Below are 27,043 nucleotides of genomic sequence, written 5' to 3'. Positions count from 1 at the left end.
GAGAGACAAAAACAAAGAGGAGTCTGTAACTCCTTCCAAAGGCATGTGCTTTACTGGGTGCAAGAAAATGTCAACTAACGCGGCAACCCAGACTGGGGGAAGCCAGGAGTGAAATGTGGATCATTAAAATGTTGGGCGCGTAGGCTAATAAAATCTTCAGCAACTTGCTTTGGCCAACAATAAAGAGAGTTGCTTTAGAAACTTATTCCGCTGTTCCCCAATTTGCATAAAAGAGCTTTGCAAAGCTTTTTCTTTTTATTTTGTTTTGGTTGTTTCAGTGAATAGAGAATAACAAAGATTTTTTTTTGTCATATTTCATGCATTTTCTATTTTTCAAGAATGCATATGAAAGAGAAAATAATATCAAACATAAAGGGAACCTATACTTGAATGACATTTTTGACATTAGAATGCATTCTGCAAAAACATCCAAGAAACCACGTTTTCTTCTTATGGTTAAAACATAAGAGAAGAAGCAGGGAAAACCATGGGTATCTTCATCACTGGCTCGAAGCATCTCTCCGGCTCTGTTGCTGCCTTCTCATGCATCTGAGCTCCCGGTTTATCTGATGTGAATACGTTAGCAGAACTTATTTGCATTTCTGCTTTTATGTAGACAGTCTCCCAGTCCACCCCGCTGGATCCCATCCCGGTGTCTCCATATATTGCGAGTGAGAGGACTGTGCATTAAGAGCAGCACTGGAAATAACGCTGGGATCAGGGAGCAGGATCCTTCCATCCTTGTGCTGGGTTGTGGATGGGCTCGCAGGTGGGCTCACACTACTGGTGCTTACACAGGCCAAAATCACACCTTCCTTAGGGACTTGGAAGCCTCCTGTAATGGGAATCTCCGTAAAAAATACACTTAAAGGGGCTTGGGAATTACATGTTACTTAGTCCTGACTACTCAGCTCCATCTCCACTCGGCAAAGCAGTTAAGGACACACTTTAATTTTAATCACTTGAGGAAGTCATCGGGACCGTATGCTTAGATGAACAGGGTCTTTACGAGCCCAATATTATTCTTGGTAATAAGGAGACCTGGCAATACACTAGATGGAGCATTTGATAGCAAGTAACATTAATTCAATTAAACACTCTTACAGCACACGCTCTCCAGCTAATGTGGTTTACAGTGAAATTTTCTCCTGCACTCATTTAAATATAATTGCTGCACTTATCTTGTCATGAGGAAATTTCTGAAGGTTACTTGTGCTGTGCATGTACAAATCTCCACGCTATGCTGACCTTTAGTGGCCAGGAGCTTTTTTTGAACTACTAAAGCTGTAGCAAGTAAAATAATAATAATAATAATTCCCTTCTTTAACATGGCACCTTTTAACTGGTGGCCTTAGTCCTTTGAAAAATACCTTGAGATCTGTTGCACTCACCTACTCCTTATTGTCCTACCTGAAATTGCAACGTGCCACCTTGAGCTACTGGGACACATTCAATATTGTCTGAAACATAAATTAGCCCAGCTCAGTTAGGCAAATAAGCAGTGCTGTTTATTGTGAAAGATCTTTCACATTTTTACAGCTCATCTTCTTCTAAATGAATGCATGACTCAGGCAGAGCAGTAATTTTAAATTAAAACCACAAGGTAGCAGACACTGAAGTTTTCCCCTCCCTAAACAAGGACAAATTTATGCACCGCAGAGTTGTATCTGCAGAAGGACAGTCAAGCATCCCATTTAAAACAGCATATGCATGAACACAGATTAGGCAGGAATTAAGTTCAGTGAGAATATAAAGGATGTGCTGGATACATTCAAATTTAATTTATTCACCAGCTTTTCTGAGTGTTTTTTTGTAAGGAATTAGGAAGACGCACTTTCTTGGAAATGCCTTCTTCACTGAGAAGCATTTAGCTCAAACTAGAAGACAGGTTGCTCTTCTTGGRAAACAGGTCAAGGGCTACCGCACCATGAAGGGGTTACAGAATCACAGAATCACAGAACAGTTAAGGATAGAAGGGACCTCTAGAGATCATCTAGACCAACCCCAAGTGGGCAGAAGTGTGCGAAAAAGGGAATAAAACAGCCAGCATAGCTCATCCTTTCCTGTACCACGGAAGCCCTCTACCAAACCTACTATTAAATCTCATATTCGGCTCTGGAAAAGCCCCTCGTTGGCCTCACCCTGCAGACAAAGTGCATGGCAAGACCTGGTTCAGAAGTAAGAAACCAGGATTTAATTTATCCAGAAAGTGCTGCCCATCYATGTGCTTTGTAACACATTCCAGAATTATGAAGAATACCACACACTCGCTCAGGACTTTCCTGGCATTTGAAATTCATGTCAAGAACTATGTAAACTGATGGCAGATTTATACTATAACTTTTTGTGTGGTCTTTAACTTTTTACTGTGCCCCTCCAGGGTAATATTTAAGTCATTTAAGGGTCTTTTGCAGTGACAGAGAAATCCTTAGAGTTCTCAGGCCTCTTGGTCTAGCTTTCAGGAGCAAAACTTCTCCCAYTGTGGCTTTCATATTCTAGGTTCTTATTTATTTGCACATATGTGCACACCCCACATGCGTGCATAATTTTGGCAGGGTGAAGAGCAGAAGACAGAAAGCAGGAAAATGCCATTTGTGGGGTGGAAATGGAAGACTAAAGATGTGCCCATAGCACCGCTGCACAACTGCACTTTACTTTTGATGTTGCTCAGTGGTCACATCTTTTCTTCCTTTGAGCTCCATGGCAAAGTGTGTGGAAGTTTTGGGCTGGTTCCTCAACCCCTTTGCAAAACCTCCCACTATGTTATGAGACAATAACTCAAACATTAGTATAGCACAGAATTAAGAATACAATATGATAAAGGGGTTTTGGAGAAGCTATTGCTCTTCAGCACAGACATGCATYGCGGTTTATGTGATAAGCAGATAAATATTGTATGTGTATTCATTTAATAGAARACTGGAAGAAGCAAGGATTTGAGCACCACAACACTGTCATAAAAAGATAGAAACTCATTGATGGGAGCTTTAATATGCAGCTGAAGAAATTGGATGCCATAAATCTCAAGTTGACATTATCTTGCATTATTATGGGGGGATATTTCCTAAATGTAGGCACCAATCTTGAGAGTACTTAAACATGTATGTAATTTCATGTCTAAGTATTATATCCATTGATTATATCCTGTGTCAAGTGCTTGCATGACTTGACTTAATTTTTTCAATGGGTTACATATTTTGCCTCGGAGATCATATATTTGAGAGATTTGGCGTATTATTCAGATTCAACAATGAAATTTGATTAGCTGGGGTTTTTTTTTCATTTTTATTGAACATTCAGGCTGTTTTAACTGCCTTTCTATGCCCTCCTGATGCAATGCCGACATTACAAAAAACAAATTACCCATTTATACTTTAACAAAATTTGAGGGTTTTTTTTTTCAAAGTTCTAAAATATTCAATATGTAAATGCTGGCTGGCATACTGAGGAAGTCAGCATTACAGCAAAGATTTGCTTGCCTTTTTCGACTAGTGTGCAATATGTTCCTTTCCAGCACCGCCTCCGACTGAAAGACACTATTGTTTAAGCCTCTTAATTCTCATTCATTAGCCTTCAAAGGAATTTTAAAGAATTAAAAAAAAAAGAAAAGGAAGAGGCACATACGCCTTGCTTTTTGCATTTCTTGCTTATGTTGAAGTAGCAGGAAACCTGAATCCCATTTTTTACCTTTGCTCCTGGGGCAGTTGAAGGTACCTATAAAGAAGTTGGATTTATATCATCCTCAAATTTAAAACTGTGGGCATTCTTTTGCATAACTGACCTTTTCCCCAAGTGTTTATTCGCCATCAACATTAAGGATCTATTAAGAAAACCACAGCCTGAGTAAAAAGCCCTTCTCATCTAATAGCTAGTCTGCACATGGGTTTTCTACTCAGATAATTAAACAGATTCACATAGTTGAAGTTTATGCATTTCTTTAACATAGATACAGCTGGCAATGAGCCCACATAGCCTTAGCTTAATTGTGAAAATTCATATACAGTTGTAAAGCACAGCTAAGCTGCTACAAAACTCCATAAGAGCCGAGCCCCTGAGTGATCTGCGGCAGCCCCTTAGAGAGGGGTTGTTATTTGTACAATTCCTCTCAGTAGCAACACCCGAAATCCCCACTTCTGGAACACCATCCCCCTGCAATCAATGTGGTCAAAAGACATGGAGCAAAATGATGCTTAAAATAAYGCAAAAACTCAGTTCTCCTATAGCTCCCATCATTCACAGAGATCTGCCATAAACAGGAGCTTTGGAAACACATCTGAGGAAGGTTTGAGCTTTGGAAATATGTCTGAGGAAAGTTTTTTTTTCATCTCCCACTCAAAATACCAGCACCAGAGAGTGTCTATCCAATCTCCTCCAACTTTCTCGAATAGTTTTGGCAATTGCCTTTCTTTGAAAAACCACTCTGGTTACGGCATCTTCCCAAAGACCTTGCTGCACAGTCAGGCAATGYGTTTCCTTATGAAAGCGTCCCTCTCCCTTGCAGTGGTGGCCGATGGCGATCCACAGCAAGGCTGATTTATGTGGACAACAGGTTTGGGCGGTCGGGCGCGCCGGGGGCTGTTACCCTCAGCTGCTCCCTCCCTTCAAAGTGATGAACAAATATCAGGGGTCAGGAGAAACCTCAGCTCCTCGYTGAGGCGGCCGCGGGTGAGCAGCTGTGCCCGGTGCCCCATCCTGCACAGGAACCACTTTAGGTCCCTCTCTGTCTACCCCTTATCCCTATGTATCCCTATGTATCCCTATGTATCCCTATGTATCCCTATGTATCCCTATCTATCCCTATATCTATCTATCTATCTATCTATCTATCTATCTATCTATCTATCTATCTATCTATCTCTATCTATCTATCTATCTATCTATCTATCTATCTATCTATCTATCTATCTATCTATACCACACTGGAGCAGTAACTTTCTTTGGGAACTTTTCTTCCTTCTCTTTCTGCAAGAATATTTTTCATTCTACTTGAGAAGGAAGAAAATTTGACTTAAGAAGGTTTCCCCCTCTGCCTTTTCTCTGGCCTACTGTTGCTTTATCTTAAGCCTATTCTGTGTGGTCCCTGGGTTTAATATTAATTGAAAGAGCCTATCTGTTCCTGTCTCCAGCACGCACTTGGACACACTGCAGAAACTTCAATCATCACAGCCCCTTACAACTTGTTCCTTTCCAAATTCAGGCACAGTCCTGTATTCTTCCACAGCAATTCCCCCTTTTTGCTTTCTTGTAAGCCAGTGCTTCAAGTCCTTCACAAGTTCACCTTCTCAGACCTCTTTCCATAGCTTAACCCACCCTGTATGAAACACGCTGCTCTTCTCCAGACCTCTGCCCTTTTGCTGCAGAATAGTGCTAAATATTGGCAACCGGTGTTTAAATATCATCATCATCAAAAAAAAAAAAAAAAAAAAAGTCCTCCTTTAAGTGTCACAGCGTTTCCTTGAAAGCTATATTCAATGTTCCCATTTACAGTGCTCTGCATTTTCACTGCCTTTTTGCCCACACGGGTACAAAACACCATGTTAGTCCTTTGATGAGACATGCAGGCTCCAAATCCAATCCCGTGGGTTTGCAAAATCCGCTCATTCAGCGCCTACAAGACTCGGATTTACTCCTTTGGCTCCCAGTTCACTCTACCCAGCTGCACTGCCCTGCTCAGACTGTTTTCCCTGGGTTATAAAGGTGKTTTTTTGCCCCTTTAGTCCCTTCAGCAGGTTCCAAAACAACGTGGATAACAATTCAGGGGGTTCTTTTCTGTCAAGACCATTTACACAGAGAGAGAAAAAATACTGATCTCCTGGAGAAACTCAAGCTGACAACCCTGCAAGATTTGCCACCTAAGAATCACCCGTTACCAACCACTGGAGCGGGATGCCAGACCTCTCAGTGATGGTTTTGGGGACCTCCAACCCTGTGGGATTTAACAGGGAGCTAAGAGGGGACCAGGGGCCAAAAGGACCTTGTGGATCTGGCCCGGGATGGTCCTACAGGTCCAATGATCTGCAGAGCCCTGGGCTGTTTGTTCCAGCTCTTGAGGTTGGCAGGGAATTTCTCAYGGGTTAACAGAGCACCGGGGACAAGGAAAAATCCTGGTGGCCCTTCCTATGGCCTCTGCATGCAGCAGTGGTTAGCAGGGTACTGCGCCACTCTCACTAGCAACAGCTCCAAAAAAATCACCTCTCCATCTATAATAAATGATATAAAGGGAACAAAGTAGACTAGGAATAGAGCTGGCTGATCCGCCCGGATTTTGAATTCCCTCGGCCCCCACAGGTTGAAAGTGCCATTTTATCAGCGTTACTGAATTTACTGTGATATATTTTTCCTTTCATGTAGTTTACTTAATCCTCTGGATTTCTGCTGCTGCAGAAAGAGGGATAGGTCTTATAAAAACAATGGGGGACAGATCTTGCAAGTCAAATGACTTTGCTGAGCTCCTTCACACATGCAGAAAACCCTTCAGAAGTGCATGCTCTTGAAAGCATGACAAGATTTCTGCTTACGGAGAGCAGCCTGGCCACCGCTCATGGAAGCACAGCCTCTTCTGAGTGGAAAATCCACCAGAAAGAGCTGCAAGTGCCTCAGTGCACAGGGAGGAGAGGGGGGATCTGTGCACGTGGAGCATCCCCGAAGCCAAGCTCGGCATTCCCATTAGCCATGCAATCATCCTCTTTTGGGTAACAAGAGAACATCAGTGGACTTTAAGGGAAGAAATATTGTTGTTTTTTTTTTAAAGGAGCAGAACTTGTCTTTCCATCTGCCTCTCTTCCTCCAACCTCTGCAGAGCCAGTTGGTTAAATGCAAAAAATSAGATGACCGAACGTGGCCGTTCACAGCTGGGGAGAGCGCCGGGAGGTCACAGCTGGCCCAGGGATACTTCAGCCAGAATTATGTGTGAAAGCATTTGGGCTTCACAAACAGCTTGTCGGAGAAAAGTTTTGCCCAAATTGGATGGACCCCCTTGGTGGAGCAATTCCCTAATAAGACAGATTCATTATTAAGGTGTGGAAGATGAATTTTTAAGGAAAGTTCAGTATTAGAACTCATCACCTAAGTAAGAGCAAAGCTCAGCCTTGATAATAAATCCTGTATCTCTGCTCATAACTGCCACTTTGAGAGCACTCCTCGGTCATCCATGATGACAAGACCACTGGACATTCATCAGGACAATTTTCTTTTGCCTTGCTTCTCATAGCAGACTCCTAAAAATCACTTGCACAGAGACTTCTTTGTGCTCCTGGATTAAGAAATTAAAGATCACACCTAGTCAGGAGAAAACTCCAGAGGTTTCTATATCTGGCAAGCAGGCTGCGCCAGAAGGAAGGGGAGAGCAAGCGTGGAGATATGCTCCTCCGAGCTTTCCAAGCGAAAAGCTGACCAAGGGAGGAGCTTGCTGCTGTGTCAGGGAAATATAAGTCTGAAGGTTGCATTGGCTCCCTGAAGGATTAATTTCATTAGCTCATTAAAACATATTAAGGCTGGAGTGATATAAAAGCATCATCTGTGCATGGCTGAAAGAAGTTCAAGCTAAAAAAATACCCCTTCAAAAGCCAAACCACAACAGCCCAGAAAGCCTAAATAAAAAAAGAGTATGCAAAAGAATATTGAACATGGGGGGACATTTATAATTAGTCAACAATGATTTGCATGACCTGGTTTTAATTCTTGTGCCTTTGAGCTACTGGGCAGCCAGGTATAGCAGGTATAGCGTATTGGAAAACACGACAGGAACGGGAATCAATGAGTTTCTTCTGTCTAACCACAATATCATTCTCACTTCATTTACTGCTTAGTGGGAAGGCATTTCTGTGGCCCAGGAATCAGCTCTTTCTAAATGGATGAGCCTCAAAGTTCAGCATTTTGGAGGTTTAAACCGAGCTGGAGTTTGCTCATCCATAGCAGCTTGGGCTGCAGAAAATCCCATGTCTGACCTTTTAATACTGTCTCCTCTCCAGCTTGAAAAGGAGAAGTCACATGGTGAGAGCACTGGAGTAGAGGTCTACACGCTAACATACATCATCTCAGGCTGGAAGCACAACTGAAAAACTGCCAGAAAAAAATGCCTTTGGCTTCCTAACTGCCTATGGGAGATGGCAGTTTAGTATGGGGATGTGATAAGCAGGAGAGAATGGTGGTATGAACCTTTCCCAGATGCCAAATGAAAGATTAAAAGATTCTTTTTTATCTTTTTTTTTTTTTTTTTGATGTGAAGGAATTGGGGTAGGCAAACAAAAGACAATCAAAATGATGCAAATCAATAAATAAATAAATAGAGATTAAATTGGGGCAGCAAAGACGAGGCCATTGAGAGAATCCTCGACACCAGCCAGGAAAGGAAATTCTGAGTATTGGCAGCGTTTGGCACCAAGCCAGAGGAGCACCCAAAGTTGTGCAATGTGACTTAAGGATAAAATCACCTCGCTGGGCACTGGAAAGCTCCGGCCAGACAGGGCTGCACTGCACTATTAGTCAGCTGCTGGCCCACAAAATCTTTTAATGCCATTCACCATAGCGTGTGTGCTTTAAGGGGCTTTAGAAGCAGCGGTAGGAGTGGACGCAGGAGGAATAAATATCTAGTAACCAGGCGCACACGTGCATCTAGGCGTGCCTCGGAGCTGCCCTCCTTATTTGTAACGCCAGCAATGATTTAATATACAACTCCTGAAGATGTGAAAGCATAAGTGAAAATACACAACTATTTCAGGGGAAAAAAACCCAGCATTTTGTGGAGCAAAATCTTCACTTTAAATCTACGTAGACACATACATTATACTTGTGTCGTATAATACATAAAATTCTAAAATATGCACATAGATATATAGTTAAACAAAGCAATATAGATCAGGATAAACATTTAACATATACTTGAATAATGGGGCGGGAGGGGAAGAAGGGGGAGGGAAGCCCCCCTCTTTTAGAAAAATACCAGTGCCAAAAAATATTCCTTAATGTGATATCAAATAGAAATCTGGCAAACAGAAAATTCTTTGGGGAAAAACGCAGAGCCACTCGCCTTTTAAAATTTTGCACTGCCTCTGGAGCAAGGATATAGCAAGAGCCCAGCACTAGCCTTCCTCCCTGCCTGTACCCTGAAAATCATTCCCACCTGTGGGGCAGAGAGAGGAAACGAAAGGAAGTCGAAAATTATGTTTTTCATGAGCTAATCCCAGGAAAGTGACCGCTCAGGTTTCCGCGTCTCTTGGCAATAATAATTTAAACGAGGACAGCAATCTTTTGTTATTTTTTGCACAGTTGGACTGCTCGCTTCCAGATAGCAGGCACTGAAATGGCAATTTGAAGGGGAGAGCACGGCAGCGATCGATGGGTATTTGGGGGTCCCTGCTCCGCATAGCTCAGCACCGTCTGCTCCAAACACACAGCCTGGGCACAAACCTCTTTGGACACCCCGAAAACAAGCAAGACCATTGAGCCAAAACAAAGCAAAAAGGAAAAGAAAAGATCACAACTACTGTACCTTTACTTTGGGGAGGGTTCTGACTTCTGTCTCGGAGAACATTAATCTGGTAGACAGCTCCATAAGGCTCAAAAAGTTCTTTTAACTCTTTTTCCGACCATGAACGGGGAATCTGTCCAACAAACATCTTAATGGCATCTGGGTCTGGTTGGTCTGAATGATCCAAAGCTCCATTCATCTTGTTAGCTGTGCCGTTACTAGAGAGTGGGAAGGAGACGAAAAGAGAAGGCAAGTTAAGAGCTCGCAGTTCCAACGTGCAGCCGATGCAGAAGATGATCTCAGTGGGCACAAAACAGGAAAAAAAAAATCAGCTTTTAATTAATAGCACAAGTATTAGGAAAAAAACAAAAAAAAGAAACACAGCACAAGTACATTTTTCATCGAGTCTGTTTTTCTATGCAGGCTGCTGCTTAATAGCATTATATAAGAAGAGCGCTGCACACCGCAAACCGGTACGTTCGCATCTTAAGCGCAGTTGCAAATAAGTGAAGATTTCTTTCCATGGCTGCTGTAAACAGAACCGCAGTGAATTCTCCCTAAACCGGCTCCTGGCAGAAATAAGGCAGCGCTGGGGTGTGCGCGCGCGTGTGTTTTGTAATAAAGTCACATGAAAGGAATATGAAACACTTGGCAATCTGTCAGATGACTAATGCAAGATGCCAGCGATGAATTTGCAGATTGTGTGAAGCAYCCATGTGTGCATCAAATTAGCCCGATATTGCCTAGAATGGAAAACACTCCGGCTATGCGGCTGGCCGCTGCCGATCCGTTGCCTACGCTCTAGCGAAAGAAAAAGCAGGCTCCAGTTTAAATCATGTAGGGTTTTTTTTTTGTAACTGGGCACCAAAAGCACAATTCAAGAGGAGAAGGCGGTGAAAAACTGTTGACTTTGCGCAGAAAATGTGGCTTCAAAAAGTTTTGCTCCATGCAGAGGATACCAAATGCTTAAGAGTTTTCACACCCCATAAATTGTTGCCCTATCTGATCTCCAGATGTATATTTAAGTTTAAGGCAACTCTCCTCTTTGGCAGCACTTAGAGGCAAAAAATAACCTGCTCTGGGAGAAAAGGGGCATATTATGACTAAGGMAGGGTTTACCCTTGTCAGAGTCATATTCTTGTAAGAAAAATAACTCACCTAAGAACCAAAAAAAGGAAAAAAAAAAAAAGAACTTATGTCACTACTGATAATTTAGGGCACTCATTTCCACTAATTATTTGGCTAAGGATTCCATTAATCCTGATTATTTTTGCATGCTTCATCTTTGAGCAAGAACAAAGCACAACTACTTGAACGTTCCCTCGAGTACCAGATTGCAGCCATACAAAGACAAGAGGCAGAGAAGAAAATACGCAAGAAAATGATAAATCCAATAAGCCTGATCCTCAAAAAAATCTAAAAAAATCTATTAAAAAAAATTCTAAAACATAGCAAGAAAGCCTCCGAAACAACAAGTGATTTGAAGAATGATCCTCAATGGCTGCAACATTCACGACTGTTGTAGGCATCTATGTGGCCTTTATATCTCTAGGAAACCACCCTATTTCTTTTGCAATCTCCTGTTTGTTTATGTAAAACCCAGTGAATTAAAAACCTCACCAGTGACAAAAATAAAATAGATGTATTGCAACCATAGCTTAAAATAAGCAAAGGAAATGCTCCCACTCTATTTTGGATCTGCAAAGAGAAGGAGGGTAGAAACATARCTGTGATTCTGCTGTCTTTCTCCTATACTCATTTGGCTCTTTTTCTTCAGAAATCAGCTTGGCTTCTCCTTGCCTGTGTTCTCTACTTTGTTTACATTAAAAAATGAATTCTGAGCTCATTTTTAAATTATGCCCTTCATCGCTTCTCTCCCTCAGATCCCTAGTTTAACATATGTACACACAATTACTACCTTAGCCCCAAATGACTGCAAAGATCACATTTAATAGCAAACAGTAAGTCTATTCCTTGGCTTTTCTTCTTGACCTGAGCCACCTTTCCTGCCAGGTGTGCCAAGAGCACCACAATTTCCATTGCTAACGAGGCAATTTTTGGGAAGCCACAAACCTAACTCATCTAACTGTTTGCTCACATTAATTACTCAGCTACTATTAAGTTCCTGTTTTGAGTGAAGGGTTTAGGCACAGGCCTAGAGCTATTCTAATGCAATGAAAATACTTAACCATGTTCTTCCCTGCAGCGGAACTGGAGTGGCAATAAATTGCTCTTATTCTTCAGATGCTTTATGGGCCAGAGCTGGTGCAGTGCTCTCTGTGCTGTGACGCAAGATCCAGGAGAATGTGTTTTGTGACTTGCTGCCTGCATAGGCTTGGGCAAAGCATCAAAACTTGCCCAGAGTAACTAGCCATCCACTGGGTACTCTCTGAATCCCTAACTCCTTGGATTTGCAATAAATAAATAAATAAAAATAAAAAAAAAWCAGCAACAACAACAACAAAAAAACAGAATAACTTAACAATAAAACAACAATATAACAATAAAAAATAATAACTTTCCAAATTTCCTCCTTTCAACACCCATTTCTGAACCCCGGTGAACCCCAGTGTAAAGCAATAGGGAGAAAAAAAAGGAAAGAAAAAAAAAAAGTGTTGTGTGCTCTATTAACCTGCTCCCTGAAGTGCCAACCTGTCTTATGATTTAGCTGCTGCACAACTTGCTCAGGTCAACGCAAAAGGCAAACTGTTATTTTGATCCCATATAAATGACCCCTGCTGAAGATGACTTCCCTTTTCCTCTCCCAATCTTAAACTTCTCCTGCTGGAAGATGTTGTGCTACAGTCAGGCCTATGAGCTGCCACGTGCTGTAAGATTTTTGGTGCCAGTCTTTTTTGGCCCCATGAGTCCCCCCACAGCAAGAGGATCCTTCCTTCCCCTCTTGCTTTGRCCAGGAAATAATAAGGCAAAAATACCCCAAACTGGAACCCAAACAAGCTCCATGTGCAAAACTTTCCAAGATGAAATATCTTTAAAAAATAAACAAGATTACTTGTTTAGTAACAGAACACTGCTGCAGCCCTTCCATCTCTAGCCAGTTTTGCCCACTGGTGACCAGCACATCACCTTCATTGACTATCCATCTCCTCAATGTCCTCCATGGCCTGGAAGGAGGCACGAGCCAGCAGGCAAATCCCCATCCCACAGAGGCCGAATTGCTGCTTCATGATCCAACTCGGAAAGGCCCAAAAAGGAGTTTCTGAACTCACTGTCTGGCCACAAACGACTTCATCGGGAGGTGACAGCAGCAGCTGTTTAATGACACGGAGCATCATCTCACTGCCGCCAGAGCCAGGACGGGGAGAACAAAACCGTTCSCCATAGGAAGCGGCGGGGCTGGAATTTACAGGCATGCAGTGTAATTACCTTTGCTGGAGCCACGCCAGCAAAATGTGGCCCAGAAAAAGAAAGAGAAGCATATTTTTAAGCTGTAAATGACCAGGTCTACATCTTTGGGAACAGAAAAAACAACCCAAACTAACTAGCTCCTGAAGCTTTCTGTCCCATCAGTGTTTTCACAGCTCCAAGTGTCTTAGCGAGAAGGTGATGTTTTACAGAGCATGAGCTGCTGCTGCTGCACCTCTTGGGACAGAACCACGAAACACTCATTTCCAACAGCAATATTACTGTAGTTATTGAGTAACCCACATCCACAACAGCTGCTGCTGGACGGGTACAACACGGGGCCCTGCTTAGCCTGCAACACAGAGCAACACTTTGGTCCTAGCTCGCAAYGCTGGTGCTGCACAAAGCTGGGGTTTTAGGAGGGATCCTTAACCCTGAGCACCCCAAGCCCTCTCCCCTACCCCTGCATCACCCATTGAGGTGGTACCAAAGAGCTGAGCAATTCTGCAGGCATCCAGCAGAGAGCAACAGCACTTGTTCACAGCCCTGTGCACTAACCCCGCGAGCAACTGATGGCTTCTGCAACCTGATACCCGACGCTGAGGTTTTCCTCTTGCTAATAAGTGCTAATTTAAGCACTGTWCACTAAATGCAAGAAGGGTTTTTCTCCTGTGCTGCAGAAACAGTCTGGGAAAACCCACTGCCACTTCAAGACGAGGGAATCACTTCCAGTGCATGGAGAAACAACGCAAAACCCTGGGGTGTTTTTCTGGTGGGTCAGTATCTATCTGCTGCTCAGGCTTGGCTGATTCTGCCTGTATTACACTGTGCAAATCAAGATGAATCACTGCTGCAAGAGGAATTGTTTGTTTCTGGACTGATTCCTAATTTAGTACATTGTGCTCACTTTTAAGACCTTAACTGCAAGTTTTACGGAGGGTAAGGAAGTAGCATCCCATCACAGGGGAGGATAGATTAGAAAATCTCAAAAAAATTATTTTCTCTACCTTGAAAATAATGTTCTGATGAGTAATAAATTTGGGCTAGGCGCCGGCAAAGTGGAGAGAAGAGGTCAGGAAAATGAGACACGGAGCCCAGCACGACCTCGGAAAAGCACTGAGCAAAACCCAGTATTAAACGACAAGCACACCTGAGGTAAAAGCCCTTTATTCTCTAGAGATCTCCATGCAGATTCCTCATTAGGATTACAAGAAGAAATCAGGGGGACAAAAGGAAATCACAATAGCAGCTGTGTTAAAATGCAATTACTTTTTCAGCCCGTGGTGCGCAGATTAGAGCGCAGATACTGCTTTGTGCAGAGGCTTCCCACCTTCCTAAAATGAACCCCATGCAGCCCGAAGGGGCTCGTCTTGCAGGTGCTGTGTCCCCTCCAGCCCCTCTTTGCCCATCAGCTCATTTGAGACCAGGAATTCACACTCAACTCCACATGCATACGGGTTCAAAACTACGAAATGACTGTTTTAATGCCTTTGGCAAGAATTCTGCTCAGGACTGCACACACAAGCAAAGGTAACTCTGCAAAAGCTTTGCACAGCTGCTGCACCGTGTCGTTAGAAAATCCTTACATTCAAATAAATCCTCAAAAATAAGCCTAGCAATATCCAGTGTGGTGGCTTCAAACTCTTTGCAACTTTGCAATTTTTTTAGGGAAATGATTCTTTAAGATGTTCAGTAATGATGTATCCATGCTATATGTACACAGACAAAAGTGGTCACACACATCATATATAATCTTGTATTTCTTCCTTCTATAAACACCCCCACCATACAAATAAACAAGAAAGAGACTGTGTGCACACAGCAAATGCAAACAGAGGCAGAGGTTTCATTTAAAGCCCCCTATTTTGAAAAACAATTAAAACATCATTGCTAGTTCATGTTGTAGTGGAAGCAAACAATTAAACAGACCATCTGCACAGGTCTGAACTGAGCACTATATTTCTGTTTATGCTGAGAAAACTTATAATGATCTATTTGCAATACCTTTAAGGATCTGCCTACCCAATACCCTTTTAAAACAATGGCCTGCAGATTTTACTACACTGAAAATAAAAAATGTCTAATAGTGCCAGAAATCTGAYCTTAAGAGTTGAAAAAAGTGAAAACTGCCCCCAGTCCTTCCTTTCTTAGGTTTTATCTCTTTCTTGTTCAAGTGAGGATGGGGATCATGGATTTGTGAGGGTATATGACAAGAATGGTTAGAAGAGGATTTTGGAAATTGSCACCAAGAGGCTGCGTATGGACTCAGAGTTGCTCCTCTAGGCTCTCCTGGAGGCTTTGGGTCCTAGTTGGATCAAGGTTAGATCAAGGCCACCTAGAAGCATCTATCATTTTGCTGAGTTGGTCCCATACATTAAACTCTCCTGGGGTCTACTTCTTTCCAGGTATAAAATAGACTGATTTTTAACTCTTTCTAAGTCACACCAGAGGTTAGACACTATCACTAAATGCCAAAGTCAGCATTTTCAAACAGCCCTTTCCTGCAGGACAGCTCACCCACAGGTGTCTGTCCATGTGGTTTGGACGTGGAATATTGAGCACTCACAAAGGCTTCTTATTTGTTTTAATTTCTAAACTCCTCTCTGCTAGGGCAAGAAGAGAGTCTTGGCAGGTCACTGCACCTAGCAAGTGAGCAATTCACTGCTCACCTTCTAATTTTCTCCCGGCCAACTTTCCCCATGGGACTTGCCTTGTCTGAGGCAGAGGGTGACCTGTCCTTGAGCTTCAAAGKGGTTTCTTGGCATCCCTGCAAAGCGGGATGACAGAAAGGGCTCCTGAACTTGCCCAGCTACAAGAGAGCTTAATAGCCCTGACAGGCAGCATTTTGCATATGAAGCAGCAGCTCAGCATTAATGCGGATTATTAATGCCTTGGCTTACTGATTGCACACATCTGCAATGAAGCTAACTTCCTTCTCTGTGGCAGGAAACATTTTTCGGTATTACCTTAAAAAAAAAAAAGTATTTGATTACACCCAAATGCTCATAGAGTTGTGCCATGTCAACAACTGAATTAGAATAGTACCAGGCTTTTAAAATTCAAGTCACGCAGGACCATCTGTTTTCTTGTCAACAACCTCAGTCTCTCTCTCCACACTCAAAACACTTAGCGCTAAAATTTACCAAGTTGTTACTCAATTCCCTTCTTCCGCTGCTCTAAAAAACTTGAAAGCCAGACAAGACGTCTTAAAAATGTATTTTTTTTAAACGGCCTCATTAAGGATGGAGCTGYTTCTGCCAGCTTTGCGTCCAGGCTGGCATTTAACTTGCCTATTCCTCTCTGAGGCTTGCTGGGCTTTTTTGCAGGAAGGATTCTACAAATCCAGTGTATTGCAAGAGGAGCACCAAGGTGCGTGTGCACATAAGCTCGTGCCAGTGCATGATGCTACTTCAGTAGGATCCTCAAGTGAGTGTCCAACRAGAGGGATGCTGACAGCCTTCATGCAGCCGATCGTGCCCAGAGGATACAGAGGCAACTGCATGTAGCTGCACTTATTTATGTGAAATCTGAACCAGATCATTAAAGCAAGCTGTGACATTCAATTTTCTTATATAAAAGAAAAAAAAAAAGTCTTATCAGGCTCCCTCTTTTGCAACCCTGAGCAGGATAGAGGACTGTTGCACACAGGACAGTGCAATTGCAATTTTAGGAAGTTGGGCATCATTACAACAAAATACACCTTCAGCTGATATTTTTTTTTTAGCCATTTCTTCGTTTTTTTGACACCACATCTGGCATGTAGAATACAGGATGATCATTTGTTTATATATCTGTCTAAATGCCTTTTCCAAACATAGCCAGATGGAGCCTTTCAGAATCAAATTAATTTCAGATTAATTCACTCTGGACCCACTCCAGTTTCATGACTCTATGCTTTGAGGCACCAGCTAAATTGATTTAGAGTCATGAACTTAAAGATCTCAAGACCTTAGGTAGAGAAAGAAATCCAACATCTTTCTTGCATACTGAAAGAGCCAGCAAACCAAAAGGCATCAGCAATCTCAAACTTTTGTTGCTTCATACAATCCCCAAATCAAGGTAAGAGTATAGCAGTGCATATATTGTCAAAATAATCTCTAAAAAAACTTCACATCTTGTCCAAAAGAAAGAAAATCACACCAGAATCTACATCTTTAATGCTCTAACTGCTCCTGAGAAGTCCAATAAAATTTATTGCTCTAATTAAAAAGCAAAATAATAATAAAAAAGGGTTGTTCTAAACCTTGCAACAGGAGCAGTCACAGAAAGATAGGAGACAGGTAATAAAACCCTTTGCTGCAACAGATTTATCTAAGGACCTATAAACAAATGTAGCCTGCAAACACTGTGGGCTTGCACACTGTCAATCCTCCACGGATGCCTTTATTATCTCACTTGTTTCAATTGCAATTTGGGTTTCCATGGAGATGTAACAGTCAACTCTGGGAAATTATAAGATAAATGTCAGGCAGTGATAACGGTGTTAATGAAGCTTCATTGACAAGCAGAACTACGCTTCAAATAATAGGCATATTTCTATTAGCATATGTATAACCTGTCCAGAAAAATAAGAAAAAGAAATTCCGACAATGGGGAAAGACAATATTAAAAAATGAAAATAGATTTGTGCCTGCAGATGACGCACAATACTAATGATGTGTGCTGTCCGTGTGACACCATGAGTTCCTGACATGCGCAAGAGGTGTCATTTGGTTCCTTCAAAAATTCTGCTTGCTGCTTTTTTTTATTCCAAATGTGGTCAGAGTTTCTTATTAGTTACTGCTTGTGTCCAATGCTGGTGAAGTCCCACCATGAAGCCTTGTCCCAATCTCAGCTCTCTGGAGCATCATGAGCAACAYGTACAACTACAAATGCAAAACAGCGAAACTCTTTGGCCACGAAGCCAGGACACGAAGCAATTTTTAAGGAAAAAAAATATTGTGTGTGCTGCTTGGAAATCCTTTTCCTGTGTGTAGAAAAAGGAGTTGTGCCGTTTGTCTTTTGCACTTGCTGAAATTTCCGGGCTCTGTTGCATGGCATTCAACAACTCAAGCAACTCAAAAAAGGCTTCCTAAAATAGCTTAAGAAGCAAATATTAAAAATCAAATTAATAAAATATAAAATATAATATATTTTAACATTAAATATATTATAAAATTAAATATTTTCCTTCCTTAAATAGCTCCTACACACAACTAGTCATCAGAGAATCTCAGCTGCTAAGGTGACCAGCAGTTAGTGTGTACGACTTTATTTAGTTTCTTGTATTTGTCGTAATACTGCAAGTTCTTTTACTCTGCTAGATTATGTGGTTGCAATGTTATTTTGATGCTAACAAGAAAATAAACACATCAGATTTGGATGGGAGCATCTCCCCTACTTTAAAAAGATTGCTCAAAGAAATGGAAAACAGCAGAAAAAATGGTTTAAATTTCCCTAATGAATATACTTTGGCAAATCCCAACAAGAACACACACTGACACTCTGCCAAAGTCATGTGGCATTTCTGGGGACACTTTTGACATCCAAGATAGACCCCATCTCCGTGGCATCTTGAGGTGCCACGCTGCTCTGCACAAACACAGTGATCCGTCCCAAGGAGCCCTTTCCAAGCTGCTTGTCAAACTGACGCCAAAACACATTTTGAAAAATTGACAAAAATTGCATATTTAAGGTCAGAGTTAATTCTTGCAGTAGAATGAATTTAAAAAGACCAAGTAACTTGCTAATGGGACCGTTTGGGCTAAAATTCTAGTGTGGTGAGCTACTGCTTCCTGTGGAGTGTTTATTCTCAACAGAGAAAGCAGTCAGGTCCCGGTGGACAGGCTGGCAGCTTTCCAAAAGAAATCTGAAATATGGGGGGAAATGGGAATACCATCTGCATCCCTTTGATCAACATGTGAAATCTGAAGCTGATTAACTGAAATAGCCTCATGCAGCCCAATAAAACTTTATTTGTGGGTATTTTTAAGCCCCCAGTACATATCTAAGTGGCAGAAGCTCGGCCATGTCTGGTTTGGCTGGCTATTAACGCCAGGGTGAGCCTCAGCATGATTTATAGAAATCTCTGTCATCACACCACAGGGTTAATTTCTTCTCATCTTTTTTCTCTTTCCCTCCTCCTCCTGAAAGTGGAAAACTCTTATTTGCGATGACAACTTTTTGGAAAGCTGGTGCATTAGTAACACCATGTAGTTTCTCTAAGATCTCCTGCCCTCTTCCAACTGCTTTTCTGCATAACTCTTTGTTGTACGGTCACCGGCATCTTCACTGAGAGGGGGAGAAGAAGAAAGCGGTGCCAAAGTGCTCAAGGACCTGGGCAGGTGCAATAAAAAAAATCTATCTGAAAATACCTATCTGAAGCTCCTGGGCCTCAGTTGCCTGACAGAGGACACACAATCCTGCTCCTGAAAAACGGACTTCTACACATGGACTTCTAATGATTTGAGGCTTCAATCTGCCGGGCTCCTCACTGTAAATAAGAGATATGGGGAAATAAAGACGGATGAGGGAGGTCTCATCCTTGCAGGGTGCAGGACCTCCTGCATCCTTGCAGGATGAGACCTGAGAGGTGGCCTAAGCGAGGAGCTACAAGCAGAGGATTAAGAAACCAAGAAGCTGTTTTTTTACCCACACACGAGACTCTTCCTTTTGCTGTGCTTATTCCCTTTGCTTTTTGACTCGGCACATTGCGTTCCCATCTCCACATGTGCGGGAAAGCGCTATGTAAATGTTGAACTGTTATATTATTAAAGGCCCCAAAGCTTTCATGTTACACTTCTTCTTTTAAGTGAGTACAGTTCTAATTTATCTTTTAAGAGCAGGGCTGGAAAACTGAGCGATACCACAGGAGCGAAGTGCTTTCCAACACCACTATTCCTGTTTGCATTGCAAGAGCATCTCCAAGGCCCCGGACAATTCTGGCTGCTTTTTACGTAGCAAACACCATTTTATTAGCAAACCTAGATGTTTTCCTACTATATTCATATAGTAGGAAACACGCTGCTCTCCTAGACTWTTTTTAAAGGTGGCTAATCCGGAGGCTAAAGAAGAGGCAGGAGGGGGAAGGAAGTTAGGTGTGTGTTCACTAATGCCACTAATTCTGCACCTCCTTTGCGACGTTTCGTTATGTAAATGAGTGCTGTATTAGTCTGCGATGCTAATTAATGCCACCTTGAAACACGAGCATCTACATTGTGCTTGACTAGTATAAGAAAAGTAGCTTGGATACGAAAATTAATACTAGTTTATACACAGAACAAATCATTACTTAATAAATTCTAATTGCCCAGGGCGTTCTCACGAACAACAGGGATTAGCAAATATAATGTATGCAATATACTTGTATATTTAGCAGATGGAGAATTCAGCCCTGACAGGGCACTTCTGACTACTATGGGAGCCCATATAAGCAAGAGGGAACAAATTGCAGCAAGTTTTCCTGTGGAGCACTGGAGAGCCAGCAAGGGCATCCCGCCTCCAATGCTGCATCCACGAGGATGGCCCCATGGCCGAGCCATCGCTTCAGGTCATCGCACAGTGTGGCTGTATTTAAAAAAAAAATCTTTTTTTTCCCTTCCTTTCCAAGGCCACCAAGCTATTGCTGTGTTCGAGAGAGCCGCATTTTCTCCCACACAGCCCCAAGAGCAGGACGGCGGCACAACCCAACTCATAAACCCTGGGAGGGAAGATTTTCACCCCGTTGATGATTTGAGCTGATTCCTCCCCCTCCTTTTCCTCTAAGGTCATGGATCACATGTGACCCACTTTGCCTGAGTGCATTCCCACCATCTATTTTTCCCGTCAGAGCTGCAATCCAGTTACTAAGGGCATATTGCAAAGCAGCCACTAAAGCTCCCTCCCCCAAGCCCACACGCTTTTCCTCTCCCCATCCCTATGATATTTTTCCCCGCTTTACCCTCAACAAGACCCTGCTTTCCACACAGGCGAGCCCACGGCCCAACCGCTAGAAACACCACGAATAGGATTTTCTAATGACTACGGAGCCTCCCGAGGCCCTTCAGATTTGAAAAAAATAGGAAAGCAGCAGCCTCAGTTTTTAATTACTCCTAATGCTAAATCTCCTGGCCTTCAACACAAAAGCTCTTTCAACTGCGAATAAAAAGGCACGACGCTAATCAGCACGAGAGTCCCCGGCGCGACCTACGAGCCCGGCGGCAGCTCCGGCAGCTCTCATTTCTCAAGGTTGACCAGTGAGTCAGCAAAGCCGAGACGGCTCCCAAGTATTAATTCAGGCAACTAAAACGGTTTTTCCAGGATTGGAGGGTGGCAATTAGCCAGGGCAATTGGTGCAAGGCAGATACTGTGAGTGCAGCGAGTGGGGAATGGAGGAAGACAGTGTTGGCACGGGAGCTCTGGATGGGCTGATGCTTGGGGTTGAATATGGCCCCTCTGCCCGAGCAGGTGATGACTGCCATTAAAACACATTACCCTTGAGCTGCAGCTCAACAGAACCTCTGCGAGGAGCTGATTCATCCGCCCTACTTCCCGCGCTGTAACCTGCTCGTGTTCCTCCTCAGTGCACCCATCTGTGAAGCAGGAGACRTGGCGTTCAGCAGCGCTTCCTACCAAAATCATTTCCTTGGCACTTGTGAAAAAAAAAGGATGTCATCTGCGTGTCCCATCTCTGCCTTGAACATGAGCACTGACATTGCAGCTAGTTGGATGTCCCTGTTCGCTCGAGCTTCCCACGTCATGCTGGACTTCCCAGGAGTCCTGCGCAACCTTTCGGTGCCCTCCATTCCACTAGCGATATATATATGTATCTCATATAGATTCATATTTAAATTGCAGTTGCCAAACAGATAAGATGGAGAATTTGGTCACTATCTGTATCTCTGTCTCACTCCTTCCCTTTTCTGCAGCACATGCAGAATTTTACACACTCTGGTGCAGAGGGCAGGAACTGCATCTGCCAAGGGGATTAGCCCTTTTGCAGGACACTGAACTGGCATTTCAGAGCTGAATCCCATCCATGACATTACAAAAGCATCCAAGCCACTCAAACAAAATGAACCATAAATACAATTACAGTCCAGCAAGTAATTAACAGGACCAGTCAACACTGCTGAGCACCCACAGGAGTAGCTGGGTGCTCTTGACACATATGCTGAGAGCAATGAAGGAGTCCCTGCACTGAAGTCAAGGCCCTCACTTGCCCATCAAGAYGGGTTATTAAAGGCTGTTCTTAGCCATGGGCTTTAACTGGAAGGAGATTAAGAAGCAAAAAAGGAAAAACAAAGGAGGAAGGAAAGGAGCAGGGAAAGCTTGAAAAGCTGAACTGAAGGAAGGGTATGGAGCCAGTAGCACTTGTTTCTTTGAACCAGGCTGGTCAAGGCAAAGCCTTTGGAAAACACAGCAGGGGCTGGGGCCCACATCCCTGACTTCCTTCTGTGATATGGATGAAGGGAGATAACAGGAAAAGGCAGCAAAAGCTAGGTGGACATTGGAATAACTCACTGTAATTTTGACCAAGTTCTCCTCTRCTTTATGCTGCTCCCATCCCTCTACTTCCCTAGGTATTCACTATCTTTCTCCTACTATTCCTTTTTTTTGTTTGCCYTTAACAAATCTTTTCTTTAGGTTTGGCTTACTCCCCCTCGAGTAAACGTATTACTTCACCAAAAATACACCGAATATATACAAATTTAAAAAGCACCCAAGGTAGTTTGCTGCTATTATTCCTTGTTTATTCCTGAACGGTATTCTTTCCAGCTCTTGGTGAATCACTTCTTTTGACTCCATAACATAAGAAGAGACGCACTAGTGTGGATATGTTTGGTTTCTGCTCCCTTGGGGAACTCTAGAAGAGCCTCCATGTCCTCCAATGCCCCACAGCTGTCCACATCCCTATAGAGCTCCTCTGGAAACTGCAGCAAAACCACCTATATATTCATTTTCCCTCTCTCTATAATTTGGGAAAAAAAAAAAAAAAAGCCAGAAAAAGCCAGACAGTTGCAGTCAGCTGCCTGTTCTGGTATTTAGTACTTTGCATTGTTATTTTGGACGTGATCAAAAGACCGTGTAGATTTACACCGAAAGATTTGCTTCAAATCTCAGTGGGTTTCATGGCATTTGCAAGCAGCTCCTGCTTCCAAAGGCACGCATGGGGAGCCACAGCAAAATGCTGCAAAGAAGACCCATTCTTATAAATTAAAATCTTTAAACAGATCGCCAACAGTGAAATAATCTCTGCTTCAATTATATGGTTAGCTAGCCCATCAAGTCTGCTCTTGCTTTGGCCAGAAATGCTGAAGCCATGATCGATCTAATCTGTAATCATGTTGTTTATTTCAAATTAGAGACAATATAAAAGGCATAACAATGTCTATGTATATACTTATGGTACAATTACAAGCAGCCAAAAGGAACTCTGTTTTATCTCCAACGCTTTGCATTTTCGCCTCGTTTCTTCCCTTTTACAGGCTCTGGTAAATACAGTATTTGCTTTTAGAGTTCTGACTCTCCAGGGACTGTAAAGGAAAAGTACTTAACACAGAGATTATGTTGCTAATGCTGCTCTATAGGAATGAAAATTGTTACATTAATGGGAGTATATAGTCATGTTCAAACACCATTAAGTATCTCTCCAGAAAACACAGGGCACGACAGCGAGGAGCGGCAGCATAGCTGTGCTTGGACTTGCAAATACATTTGTGTTCCCCCACTTTCCCCACACAAAGGATGCTCTGCAAAGGAGTTTCCAGGCTTTTCTTCTCTTCCATTAACACTTTCTAACCTGTGCTGTGAGTAACGGGGGATGCTGCTACAAAGGGGATGCTGCACATCCGTGGATGTGTCCAGCACATGAACTGCAAAGTCTTTACATTAATCAGGACACAATCTATGTCTATGAACTTGCAAAGTCTTTAAATTAATCAGGACACAATCTCACGATGAAATCCTGTCCTACTGAAGCCAAGTATGATGCTACTGGCTTTAAACAGGACCAGCTTGCACACCTACAAGCCCTGATCTGGCATGCCATTAGCTTTGGGTCTGAAAGCTGCTTCTGAGGACAGCAAGACTCATAATGTCTTTCCTGTTTGTCTTCCTTCTTGGGTTTTGGATTTATTTTTAGCTAGTTGAAATCAGCACAGGTCAGATATGTATCTGCTAATGAGCATTGGTAATTAAGGTTTCAAACAACACAGCAGCAACCCAACACTTTCATGTTGCTGATCCCCTCTAAATCTGTGTATGTTTTCAGAGCAATTTTTGAGAGTCCTGTTTGATTTAATTCCATTACGTTCTTCAAGGCAGTAACTACTGGCAAGAGTTCAGAGTGTCAGCAAACATAGACTTTTCATGTCACACTTTTTGGTTCATTTTATTCCTTGAAAACTTTTGCTCATTAGCTTTTCACTTGTCGTTAAGTTCACTTAATGTTAGGAACATATATCTCAAGACACAGGAATATATATCTTCACAGACTTTTGTATTTTGGCATGTGTGAAAGATGAAGAACATAGAAGTACATAAATTATTTTCATTGTTTGGGTATTTAAAAAAACTGAAGAAAGCACATTTATGTGTGCTGAAAAAACTTCACCAGAAAACTTGGCAAAACTTACTGGAGAATTCCTAATCCTAATTAATTGCAGGGTAACATTTAGGGAAAAACTCAGTATATCTCAGTTTCCCACCTTTGATATTGGACACATCCCTTTATCTTTGTCAGGTACTTTAAAAATAGCATGTGAAAAGCTGGAAGAGCTACAGTACAGAAAATGTGAAGAAATGTCTTCTTTCCTATAGATTTCAGTCTATGGAGCTCCAAGGAACTGGACAGGTCTCTGTAATGAACTCTGCTCAAAGATAATCTCATTTGTATGTGTCTGCTCCTTCCTGCACAGTGTAGAAAATAAAGAAGAGAGGAAAAACGAAACCTCAGCGTGATCCTGAAATTAATTTTCATGATAGGAGCAATTGAGTCCATCTACTGAGGTACTTATAATTACATTACACTATTACTTGGAAGAATGGCCAACTATATTCTAAGAAAATATTAACCCCATCAGCCCGATCACAAATTACCACATTTAATGGATCCCTCCTTTTATTAACACTCACAAGGTGCCCATTAGAGGCACCTTCACCGCTACCCTAAATCATTCCTAATTACTAGACCAGCAAAAGCAAGGAGGAAATGTTATTTCACAATGTCTTCCAAGGAAAGCTGCTTTGAAGTCCAAAAGACGTGTCAGCACTGGATGATTCAACCCGTGATTTTGTTTACAGCCTTCAACTTTCATTAGTGTTAAAAGCCACAAGACTGTTTTCCCCTGACTGCTGAGAGATCTTGGGAACAGGGGAGGAACCTACGATACTGAGCTCTCCTCTCCCAGTCCTCAGACTGGTGCAATTACCCACACTTTGGCTTTTCCAAGTCACATTATTACAGTGTTCTCTTTCTAGGAAGGAAAAAGAAAAGAAAAAGAAAAAGCAGAAGGCACAGAAACTGCAGCAATTGTGCCCAGAGAGAYGAACACGTCTCATCCTGCACATCCTCTCACCTGCCTCCCAGTTCACATGCAGTTGGGATTCACGTTTCCACGTTCATCCCATGTGGGTTCCTGCCATCTCACATTGCTGCCATCCCCCAGCAAAATGTGAACGCAGCAAGTGACTGAAGAGGTTACTCAACCTCTCATGAATCATCTCAAGGAGGCTTTGGGGCTCTTTATAAAAAAAATGAAATTCAACACTTTTTAATATTTTAGCAAACCACTCACTAATCATTTTCTTATTTTAGCTGTAAGATTTTCATGAAGGTTTCCAAAAATACTGGGAGCATTTCATGAGGCTGCAACCTTCTAGCTAAAGAAAACAACTATTTCCTAAAATTCAAGTCATCAGGAGGTTTATATTCATTTAATCTCATTCAGATACATACTAATATCCTCTCCCACTGCAACAAAAGAGTGAAATATGACCATAACATATGGCTAAGAATAAGGAATTAAAATGCTTATGCTTGTTTCAATCGTGCATTTGGTGCCCAAGAGGATGAGAAGGACCTTAACAAGCTGATCCAGCTGGACCTGCTGGAGCTGGGCCTGGGCCAGACCAGCCCCCGGTTGCCCAAAGGGACAGTATCCTACGATTAGGATCTAGAYAGAACTGCCTGGAACCAGAAGCAATGCTTTAGGAAGCAAAGTGCCTTTCCTCTGAGAAATCTCCAAAACAGCAAGCCAGGAACTGTCCCCAATCTCTTTTTAGTAAAACGTGATACAAATCCTTCCCAGTGGAATCATTTGCTCCCTAGAGCTGGCATAAGTGAGGCCACGATAGGGATAGCAGAGGACTTTCCTTCCAGCCCAACATGATGTGTTGGCAGAGGACCTTCCCTCCAGTCCAGTGCTCATGTAAGAAAATTCACCACTGGTCACTGCACCCATGATACAAACATCAGAAGCAAGAGCTGAAATTTCTTGGGTTGGTAATAATAATTTTCTCTGGTTGCTCCTTCCGTCCTTCCTTCCTTCCTTCCTTCCTTCCTTCCTTCCTTCCTTCCTTCCTTCCTTCCTTCCTTCCTTCCTTCCTTCCTTCCTTCCTTCCTTCCTTCCNTTCCTTCCTTCCTTCCTTCCTTCCTTCCTTCCTTCCTTCCTTCCTTCCTTCCTTCCTTCCTTCCTTCCTTCCTTCCTTCCTTCCTTCCTTCCTTCTTCCTTCCTTTAGATGCAACATAAATCTCTATGTAGATGCTCTGCCTTATTTGGATTTGCAGATAGATAAGAGATGATACAGACTTATTACACAGCAAATGCACTCTGCTATTTTGTTTTACTAGTGGAAATGCAGACATTATTCTGCCCTAAACTTCTCTGTGCTGTTCTGCAATGTTGTTATTAACATGCGCACACAACAATAAAAACTTATGAGCATTTGCAGCCAGTTGTTATATCATTTATGAGACAATGATAATGTTGTACACTATAATCCTGATTTGTCAAAAAGGAAAAAAAGGGTACAAATTAAACTAAAATCAATGATTTAAACTGCGACAAAGTACCAAAGGACAAGCAGTTTGCTATTAAAAGGATGCAATCAGATGCACAAGGAAATCCAGCAGACCAAACATCAAAGTTGAGACCATCAAACTCCTCAACCAATGCAGAAGGATTAAAAGATTATATATGAGCTATCTGATGCAAAACCAAGCACATGACAAAACGTTCTCCTTGCATG

At 42.3% G+C, this 27,043-nt stretch overlaps 1 protein-coding gene across 7 annotated transcripts in view; it reads right to left on the bottom strand.

The window, feature by feature from the left end:
- CELF2 (CUGBP Elav-like family member 2) overlaps positions 1–27,043 on the bottom strand; it is a 380,720-nt gene that overhangs the window by 98,196 nt on the left and 255,481 nt on the right. For all 7 annotated transcript variants that reach the window (XM_026033322.1, XM_026033318.1, XM_026033317.1 and 4 more), the window contains one exon: positions 9,491–9,687. In XM_026033322.1, coding sequence (XP_025889107.1) covers positions 9,491–9,668 — 178 coding nt within the window. In that variant the 5' untranslated portion in view covers positions 9,669–9,687. The remainder of the gene's footprint in view (positions 1–9,490; positions 9,688–27,043) is intronic.

This window comes from Nothoprocta perdicaria, unplaced genomic scaffold, assembly GCF_003342845.1.
Source record: "Nothoprocta perdicaria isolate Ctin4 unplaced genomic scaffold, notPer1 scaffold_127, whole genome shotgun sequence".
Classification (NCBI taxonomy): Eukaryota; Metazoa; Chordata; class Aves; order Tinamiformes; family Tinamidae; genus Nothoprocta; species Nothoprocta perdicaria.
This window is presented reverse-complemented; position numbering and strand designations above follow the sequence as displayed.